Below are 9751 nucleotides of genomic sequence, written 5' to 3'. Positions count from 1 at the left end.
AGATAGGTTTATCCCAAGAACCTTAACTGGGAGTTGATCCCAGGCCCCACATTTCGACCCGTCTTTTGAAAATGCGCTACCCAGATGTATACGCCCAAAGCTTTACAGAACCTTGTTATATATTAGAGTAACATTACCACGCTAACGTTTGGGAATCGAAATCAATGGGTGTCCTTAAATTCGTTATTAACAAACAAAGGACATTGGCATCTTAACAATGTCTTGTCGGTCTTACCATGTCTTACCATCTCCAACGATGAACGATTTTTATGGCAACGGTAGGTGTTTATTCAAATAATTTCTAGCCAATTAGAAGGACAACATATAAACTTGTTTTCTGAAATATATCGAAGACTGGCGGTCATCATAAACTTCTTATGGACAGATAAATAGATAGTCGCGGAATCTTTTGTAGCACAAGGATTTACCTATTGCTGAAACAGCGTACCCCTGTTTTTGTTTAGAAAGCGGATAGCGTGCAATTTTACTCAAGATCCCTTTTAGAATCAGGCTTGTCTGGGTCATGCATGATTTTTGTTCACATTTAACCTGCATGCTGCCATATCATGTAGCTTTTCCGACTCATTTTCTAGTTGATTGATCTTTTCTGTAGGTTTTTTTAATGTAACAGCCTTTGATGGCAAATATTTGAACTTGCATATTAAATGCTGCCCCGGATGGGGATGGCTTGCAAGTCGGTGTCCGTAGTTGGTTATACCCGTATCAAAATCCAAGGTATAAATTATAAAAAAATCCAAGGTATGGGTTTTTTTTATGACGTTTTTATCCATTTTCAGGTTCGGAGAGGTGCAGTTCAACCAGGGAAGCATACTCCAAGCTCAGCTAGTAGAACAAAATGGAGAGCCCCACTGGAAGATGTATTTTCTTTAAATGAGACAGAAGATGTCTATAAGATTAACTGTGATAGGGTTTTGTCATCAGAGATCACTCCGACAATCTCATTGCTGCCGGTGCTGAAGCAGTTGCCTGTCATGTTGGAGACTGATGCAGCTTTAATTGCAAACGCTTTATCTGCACGAGGCATTGCTAGATAGGTTCTAGGCACATCGTTAGGAGATATCAAAGCTTTAATGTATAATGATTTCTCTGAATGTATTATTTCCCATGTATCCAGAGTTTATAATGGTGGCCATGGGCTTGAACTTTATAAACGATCCTCTGCTTTGGCAAGACTGTCTACCAGACTGTAGCTTTGTTGGTGTCCGACAATTTGCCTGGGGCACATGACTAATGGAACTTTGTTTCCACTTAATAAAAGAAAACAAGGCATGGCAAGAGAGAGTAGCAAGTAACGAATTGCAAAACGAGCCTTAACCTGTCTCAGGCATTTTCAGACTGCTTCAACCTGCCGGAAGTTCAATACAAGTGCCCACTGCAGCCAGCACGGCAAGGGATGCTTCACTGCTTCATCCTGTGCGGGATGTGCATGTTTTAACCAACAAGTGTGGCAAGACAAGAGAATAATGAGCAGAACAAAGCAAATGGTAGTATGTGATGCGGCATATGGTAAATTATGGAAGATGATACACATAATAATTTGACTGGTCAACAACATTTACGGATGATTCAAGTTCACAAAAATAGTAATACTACACGCACAATACGATCCGAATTTAGGTTGTAGTAATTTTAGTTCTTTGAATCTAGAGTGCAATCTAACATGCTCCTGGTTGCTACGCAGAAAAGCTTGGTCCTACAGCAAAACAAATTTCTCTCAACGTACCATTGGTTGTTGGCCTCTTGAAGAGTTAGGCATGACCCTCCGGGAGGTTCATTTCCCTTCTTTCTCTCCTCTGTCTTTTCTTCTCATTTCTCGTAAGAAATGGAGGGGGGCTCCATTATTTGTGGGGTGGTAGACCCGCTGCTGGATCCACCCCTACTTTTGGCTATGCTTAGTGAAGGGTGTTCTTGTTGGATTATGTGTTCAAAACAAAATAAAAGAAAAGATCCTTCACAGTTTTTCTTAAATTAAAGTAGAAGTTCATTCGCTATGACATTAATCTAGAAAACAGAGCTTTTTTTTTTTTGCAATGTGTTGTTTCATTCGTAAGGTGCAACTGCAAACCATGAAGTATTGAGCTTTTATACAAGATCAGGTGGTTCAAACTCTGCAAAAGGAACATTGAAGTATTTTCTATACTAATTTTTTTTCAGAGAAAATTCACTATTAAGGTCAATGCTAAATTTTACGTAGTGTGCTGGCTTTCTTTTTGCACCAGTTCTCTAAGCAAATTCAATCTCAGAATTGCGTACGTATAGAATTACTGTCCAAATACTTGTCAGCCTCATGAATTTCCCCACACTTGGAAGAGGAAACTTGTATTTCTGTTCTTAATGCTGCCTTGAACTGGTCTTATGCTGGGGTCATGGACAGTTCGGCACATCTCTTCTCTAATCAAAGCAAACATCGGCAGCTAGTTTCGCCCTCACGCAAAGTTGTCACCAAAGCAAATCAAGCAACCTCCCTCTGCTTCCATCCTACGCCAACGTTGCTTCCGCTCTTAATTAAACAGTTAACAAACAAACCCTTGTTTGGAAGGAAGGGGCTAAACTTTAGCCCTGTCATATCGGGTGTTCGGATGCTAATTAGACTAAATATGAGTTAATTACAAAACTAATAACAGAATCCTAGGCTAAATCGCGAGACGAATCTATTAAGTCTAATTAGATTCGTCTCGCGATTTAGCCTAGGAGTTGTACAATTAATTTTATAATTAGCCTATATTTAATATTTCTAATTAGTATCAAACATCCTATGTGCGTTTAGCCCCTGCGTTCCAAACGGCCAAACACCCCCTAAACAACCATTGCAGGATAATCCCCTAAGCAAATGCGAGGACTCAAGAAGAAACAGCGAAAAACACCATTGCCCCCTGTCCATGTCAACGTCCGTCAACGTCACCAGCCATTCTCACCAGGCTGGTCGCTCGTCGCCTCGTCTTGTCTGCTCTCCCACGCTTTGCTCGCTCGCTGCCTGCCTTCCCTTCCCCTCCGCTGCCGCCCCTTCCCGCGGAATAGACTAGGCAGCGGCCCCCGCCCGCCCGCCCGCTCCTGTTAAACGGGCGCACGCCGCGTGCGCGCACCCGATCCGCTAGCCCCGCGCCCGGACGCGCCCCGATGCGCCTCCGCCGGCCGGAAGAACCCTAGCCCTAGGCCTAGCCAGGAGGGGGGGCGCTCCCGTCCCGATGGCGGGGCGGCCGGGGTACCTCACCCTGCCGATCTTCTCGGCGCTCGCGGCGATCGGGTACGTCTACTACACCGCGGTGTTCCTGGCCGTGCCGCGGTGGCTGGGGCTGGCCACGGCGGCCGGGGTCGCCAACGCCGCCGCGTTCACGGCGCTCGCCGCCGCCTGCCTCGCCACCTACGCCGTCGCCGTGCGCAGGGACCCGGGCCGCGTGCCGCCGGGCTTCGTGCCCGACGTCGAGGACGCTGAGAGCACCGTCCACGAGATCAAGCGCAAGGTGCGTTGGCCTCCCTCCTCGCTCGCTCGCTCCTTCCCTCGCCTGGGTTCGGCGGGTGGGTCTCGGTTCGCTGTTAGGTGTTGGGGTGGAGTTTTGGATCTGCGGGGTGCCGGGTGGGAGGGTGCCCTGTTGCTTCGAAATTTTGCCATCGTTCATTTCAAACTTGGGAACCTCGCTCAAAGTTGGGCAAATGCGATTCAGAGGCAGCTTGGTTAGTAATTCTGTATCATTCTTCGTACAATTCTTAATTTGTCACCGTTCATTTCAAATTTGGGAATCTTGCTCAAAGTTGGGCAAATGCCATTCGGAGGCAGTCAGGCAGCAGCTTGGTTAGTAATTTCAGATAATTCTCGGTACAAATCGCTCTACTCTAGTAATTTCTAGCTTAGAGTTGGGACCTTGGGAGGGGGACCGTCTTACAAGTTGATAATTTAGATTCTAAAGTTGATCCAGTATATTCCACTGAGGTGAGTGGATCTAGTCTGATTTTAAGGTTTTAATAGGTTGATTTGGAATCTTCAACGGGTTTGAGATCATTGGTCAGTGATTGCTCGTTTCTAGCTTCAGTAATTTCAAAGAGAATGCTCACCACAGTGCCATACACTCATACTAGTTTGTCATAAAAGAAAGATGGGGAAGGGGGCACTTTCCTTTGAGTGGGAAAAATCATGGATCTGCCCGTCACTTCATCTTTGTAATATGCTTTCTTGCTGATATCTGACAAAAGTAGCTTCTCAGTAGTATGTTTCACAACAACTCTACTTCTTCTGCAGGGTGGTGACTTGAGATATTGCCAGAAATGCTGCCACTATAAACCTCCACGGGCACACCATTGCCGTGTTTGCAAGAGATGTGTTCTAAAAATGGTGCTGCTAGTATTTATTCTGTGATGTCTATTTTCAATCTGCTCTCTTCACGTTTTCACCTAATTCACATGTGCAGGACCATCATTGCATTTGGATTAATAACTGTGTTGGGCACGAGAACTACAAGATCTTCTTGGTCTTTGTACTGTATGCTGTAGTTGCAAGTTTTTATGCATTGGTAGTATAGTTTCTTTGATTTCCTCTAGCATCCATTTTTCCTGAGGTTTAGCGCATTAAAAAGTTTCATTTTGATCTCAGATTCTGATTATAGGGAGCGTTCTGCACAGTGTTCCTAAAGATGAACAGTCAGGCAGTGATTCTTCTCGATCATCCATTGTGAGTACCCTGGGAATGTCTACAGAAGTTACTAGCTTGTTGCATGTTAATCTGAGCCATTGACAGGAATTTCATTTGAGTAAGAATTTTGAAGAACTTATCAAATTGGCAGATTATTTGTGGGGTCATTCTTTCTCCATTAGCATTGGCGTTGGCAGTGCTCTTGGGTTGGCATATTTACCTCATATTACAGAATAAAACTACAATTGAGGTTCGTGATCCAAAATTTCTCTTGATATTGGACCACACCCCTGTTTGTAGAAGTTTTGACTAGATTGTTACTAATGTGTGCAGTACCATGAAGGGGTTAGAGCGATGTGGTTGGCAGAAAAGGGTGGAGATCTCTATCATCATCCATATGACCTTGGTGTCTATGAGAATCTTATTTCAGTAAGAACTATCCACACTACTTGTCTGTGTTTCTTAGAGAGCATAAATGTTCAGCATATCCAATTATATATGCAAAATGAGAATGGTGAAGACTAAGAAATAAGGTTAACGACAATCTGTCTTCCATCTGAAGATATCTACAAATTGGGAGACACCTTTTGCTAGCCATAACCTTGATATTCCACCCATCTGTTCAGGAGAAACAAGCTGGAGACATAACATGAATACTGATGTTTATCAATGTTAGACATATTATGCCGGCAGGATTTATTATAATAATCAAATATTCCATCCTTTCCTTTTCATTTGATACTTAAGACTTGTGCACTCGTATTAAATGGTGAAAGTAAATGGTGGCCATATGCCTAATACAATTATATGTCTCAAAATCATGCAACCTGTTATGTGCTGCATATTATGACCATTAACCATGGTAGCATGCTGCAGTGCATGGGTTTGGGTAAGTTAGTTTTCATGTTATCGTTAGTTTAGATAAGATATAGTTGGTTGCATTTTTCTTTTTGTTAGTGTTGGAAACTCTTGTCAGGACCTAACCTCTCTATATAGAGTGTAGCACTACCCATTCAGATTTAAGCAAGCAAGAATGATTTAATCTCGTATCTAATAATCTAAGGATCATGGTACAACCTCATTAAATTTGTTTTGTTTCCTCAACCACCAAATGTGCCCAATGAACAAAGAGGTTTGGAGACTTACAATTTAGTAAATGTTGAATTGAATATGACAATTTTTCCTAAACCGCCAGTCTGCGTGTTATTTCATTTAGAAGAGAATAATGACACTTTAGGAAAGCATATGCATGCCTCTTCTCAAAATTCTATAACACCAAACATTAATGATCACTTTTCAGTGCTCAAAACATCAAATAAAAAAGAATGGGGAGTATTTGTGTAGTTGCTTTCTTAACCATGGGTGACATCACTTGCTATTAATGTTCATTGTTTCCTGGTTGCATGCAGGTTCTGGGGTCTAACATATTCTGCTGGCTTTGCCCTGTATCGAATACTGTAGGAAATGGCCTTCGATACCGTACATCTTATGATATTCCAATATCTACACAGCCATTGTGATAAAAAGATAGCAGTACATTCACAATAGGTAGTTGCTAATTTGTGAAATGGTTTCCTGTTCAGCTGCTAGGACGAGCTTGTTCTGAACCATTCTGAATTGGGGCGCTGCAAGATACAGTTTACCGCAAGCTTTCTCCAGGTGTCTATCCTGAGTTGGACATGAATATGTTAACCAAGATTCTTCTTTCATTCTTCACATATTTGATGAGAAAATTCATTGTACCTTGTTTGTAATCTGGAGTAGCTGTGCTTACAAGAAACTGAGTAAAGGCAATTCTGTTGTAACATTAATGTTCATGTTTTTGAGAGCCATGTAATGATGTAATGTAGCCAAAGGTCGTGAAAAACAATTTTCCCAGATTGTGTACATTTGTTCAGGATATGACATCTGGTGTACTTTGCGCTTGATCTATGTATAGTGTTATGTGCAAGCTCACTCAAGTGTGCCCCATCCGGGAGCTCTGTCTGAATTATAGCTGCAATTTGAATAAGCGAGGCGGAAGGTTACAGGCTTACAGGTACAGCACAGTATTGCAGTTTGAAGATAACCAGCTGAGGTTTCCTGAGCCAGGGACTTTTGTACATCATGCAATCAGGTTAGATGAGGATTGTTGCTCTAGGAATGTTTGAGTTTATAAGCAAATTTGGACCAAATTTCAAGGATCTCTGAGGAGATGTGCATAGATCATAACACCCTTTTTTTTAAAAAAAACATGCATGACATTGTTTTTAGGAATCTATAACTAATTACTTCTTTAAAGATCATAAGAAATTAAAACTTTTTACAAATTTGGTTGAAATGCAACACTCGGTAGCTATTTATGATATAGTTATTTAATTGGCACATAAATGAAAATGTGAAATTCGGGTTCCTCAAAGGTTACTAGAGTGTAGACTACTCCCTCCGGTTTAATCTTGGAACGGAGGGAGCATCACTCCCCAATTCCAATACTTGACTTTCAGATATGCAGCTAGTCTATCAGACATGAACTTGTTGCTAGTATATCAGACATGAACTTGTTGCTAGTATATCAGACATGGACGTGCTGTCCCAAATCAGCAGTGATATCAAGATTGGTGATCTGCGCATATACCAAACATTTCTCTACTTATTTTGCTCTTTTCAGTATAACAGTGCGAGATAGAAGCAAGGGTGCAGCGCACATTAAGCACAGTAAGTGACCAAGCCTGACTTGGATGCACCCAGATTATTTTCTAGGTTACAACAGTCAGCAGCAATGTTGCAATCTATTTCCCTTTCCCTTTTCCCTTCCCCTTCTTCGCGTCAAGCTTTGCTTGCACCCGAGCTGCTGCAGCAGCTTTTGCTTCCTCCCTCTTCTTTTTCTCTTCCTCTTTGGTAGCAGCAGCAAGCTCTCGCTGCTTCTTAAGTTCCCTGCCCAAATTTACATATCTATTACTTTAAGATCATTATATAATTCTGGACTCTGATAGAATGAACAAATTATAATTGGTTACAAGGTAGATACAGCATTGTGACTTCTAGCTCTCAGTATTACATTGTCATCAAGGACTCACTAGAGGACTAGGGTCTTAACAGACACATGTGCAGTTATGTTATATCACATAACAACTGGGATTTTTCTGTGCTGAATATCAAAGATGGAACATTAGGAAAATGTCTTACTCAAGCCTGGCTTTCTCATCAGATACACTGCCCACACTTGAACCTTTCCTCGGCCTGCAAGCTACTAACTCCACCTCAAAAATGAGGGTTGCGCTGCATAGACAAAGTTCCAACAGTGACTAACATTATTGAACTGGGAAAACTCAAATTATTAATCCATCCTTAGGTGACAGAGGAAACTCACTTAGGAGGTATCTCCGGTGGTGAGCCCGCAGTTCCATATGCATATTCTGGCTTGCATGTAATTTTTGCAACTTCACCAACCTTAAAATTTTTGGTATGCCAAACCACATTACACAATGCTTCAGAGATGATGAAGACCATACCAGAAACTAGAATATTTGCACACCTTCATAGTTCTTAAGGCTATATCCCATGCTTTGATGACAGCCCCCTGTCCAACTTCAAATGAGAAAATAGAGTTGTCTTCATGGGTGGTGTCAAAAACTTCACCATTCTCAGCAAGTGTGCCTTCGTAATGAACTGCGGAAAAGTTAGAAAGATAAAGGTTTATCCTCATGCATTGTATTTTGGTGATACTCGTATTTGAAATCTTGAAATTTTATTACAGTCAAACATGAAAATGTGAAACAGCAGGTGTCCACTTTACAACATAAAAAGTGTGTGTAGCAGTCAACTGAGGACAGGGAAGCCGAATGATGGAAGAACCAGTTAACAAAGAGGAGCGCATATGGGGTGTTTGGATACCAGGGGCTAAAGTTTAGCCCTATCACATCGAATATTCGAATGCTAATTAGGACTAAACATGAACTAATTATAAAACTAATTGCAGAACCCCTAGGCTAATTCGCGAGACGAATCTATTAAGCCTAATTAATCCATCATTAACAAATGGTTACTGTAGCACCACATTGTCAAATGATGGACTAATTAGGCTTAATAGATTCGTCTCACGAATTAGCCATCTGTGTAATTAGTTTTGTAATTAAACTATGTTTAATACTTCTAATTAGTATCTAAACATCCGATGTGACAGGGCTAAACTTTAGCCCTCCTGAGCCAAACACTCAAATTACGGCCTACTGTCTAATCAAACGGAAATCATAAAAAATTATTACTTATGCAATGCTTGCTCAAACCACGAGAATGAATAGCAGTACCATCAACCAAGGGCAGGCTATCAGATGGCGCAATAGCATCATCCTTTGCTTTACGGACCACCGTCTTTAGAACACCTCCATCCCCTGATAAATCTATGGTCTCTGCCATGACCTTTTAGACTGGAAATTCAGAAAGAGCAATACCAGAGCATTAGTCTTCTGGTAGAACCAATCTTGATATAGCAGGGGCGGATCCAGTTTAGGACATGGGTGCACATGGTCAGATCCAGATATAAATAGCATACATCAGGGTTTTGGGGTTCGATTTCGCATCGTAGGAAGGGAAGGGAGGGGAATTGGCGGGCGTACCGTCGGATGTTCGTCGCCGGCGTCCGACGAAGGCCCAGGTGCTCGCCGGACAAAAGACCAAGGTGCGGTGGCTGCTCGCCTTGTCGTCGCCGCTAGGAAGAGGGTAGAGAGGTCAGAGGAGGAAGGAACGGGAAAGCAGAAAACCGTCTCACAAGAGCCAGCTCGGCTCGGCTCGGTTTAGCTCGCTAGACTAACGAGCTGGCTCGGCTCGGCTCAGCTGGTTAACAGAACAAGAAAAAAAATCTGACTCGGCTCGGTTCATTAGCAGCCCGAGCTGGCTCATTAGGTTCGTGGGCCAGGCAGGCAGGCACACAAGACAAGCACAGAACATAATATGGAATTAAAGCAATTTTCAATTAAAAAATATATTAAATCAGAGCTTTTCAAAAGGTACCGCGGGGATCAATATACACACGAACTCAAGGAACCAAGGGACCCCTATAACTCCAAAAATCCTCAAAAAGTTAAAATCATCGAACCTAAAATCAAATTTTGCACGCGTACGTACATT

At 42.3% G+C, this 9751-nt stretch overlaps 2 protein-coding genes across 3 annotated transcripts; one reads left to right on the top strand and one right to left on the bottom strand.

The window, feature by feature from the left end:
- Nucleotides 1–2988: 2988 nt before the first annotated feature.
- LOC101756732 (probable protein S-acyltransferase 16) lies at nt 2989–6598 on the top strand. 2 transcript variants are annotated; one of them, XM_004961809.2, is made up of 8 exons: nt 2989–3482; nt 4256–4348; nt 4425–4526; nt 4607–4684; nt 4797–4895; nt 4979–5074; nt 6055–6102; nt 6229–6598. In XM_004961809.2, the coding sequence occupies exons 1-8, from the start codon at nt 3207–3209 to the stop codon at nt 6259–6261; spliced, it is 825 nt and encodes a 274-aa protein (XP_004961866.1). In that variant the 5' UTR covers nt 2989–3206; the 3' UTR covers nt 6262–6598. The 2 variants fall into 2 exon arrangements, with proteins under 2 accessions (XP_004961866.1, XP_004961865.1); XM_004961808.2 differs by having other exon boundaries at nt 6055–6581.
- Nucleotides 6599–7147: 549 nt separating this feature from the next.
- Nucleotides 7148–9400, bottom strand: LOC101756050 (peptidyl-prolyl cis-trans isomerase FKBP20-1). The gene is made up of 6 exons (XM_004961807.3): nt 9241–9400; nt 8932–9051; nt 8160–8293; nt 7995–8074; nt 7811–7903; nt 7148–7558 (listed from the first exon to the last, which is right to left on the bottom strand). Exons 2-6 carry the CDS (start codon nt 9038–9040, stop codon nt 7414–7416), a joined length of 561 nt encoding a protein of 186 aa, XP_004961864.1. The 5' UTR covers nt 9041–9051; nt 9241–9400; the 3' UTR covers nt 7148–7413.
- Nucleotides 9401–9751: the final 351 nt, after the last annotated feature.

This window comes from Setaria italica, chromosome III (genome assembly GCF_000263155.2).
Source record: "Setaria italica strain Yugu1 chromosome III, Setaria_italica_v2.0, whole genome shotgun sequence".
Classification (NCBI taxonomy): domain Eukaryota; kingdom Viridiplantae; phylum Streptophyta; class Magnoliopsida; order Poales; family Poaceae; genus Setaria; species Setaria italica.
Note: the sequence above shows the minus strand (reverse complement) of the source record. Positions and strands in the feature narration are given on the sequence as shown.

Excerpts from the sequence above, each read along its gene's own strand:
- LOC101756732 (XM_004961808.2), top strand. The coding sequence starts at position 3,207 with ATGGCGGGGCGGCCGGGGTACCTCACCCTGCCGATCTTCTCGGCGCTC. Across the intron at positions 4,349-4,424 it reads AGAGATGTGTTCTAAAAATG|GACCATCATTGCATTTGGAT; the intron begins GTGCTGCTAGTA and ends TCACATGTGCAG. Across the intron at positions 5,075-6,054 it reads TCTATGAGAATCTTATTTCA|GTTCTGGGGTCTAACATATT; the intron begins GTAAGAACTATC and ends GGTTGCATGCAG.
- LOC101756050 (XM_004961807.3), bottom strand. The coding sequence starts at position 9,040 with ATGGCAGAGACCATAGATTTATCAGGGGATGGAGGTGTTCTAAAGACG. Across the intron at positions 7,904-7,994 it reads CCACCGGAGATACCTCCTAA|CGCAACCCTCATTTTTGAGG; the intron begins GTGAGTTTCCTC and ends TTGTCTATGCAG. Across the intron at positions 7,559-7,810 it reads GATGAGAAAGCCAGGCTTGA|GGAACTTAAGAAGCAGCGAG; the intron begins GTAAGACATTTT and ends AAATTTGGGCAG.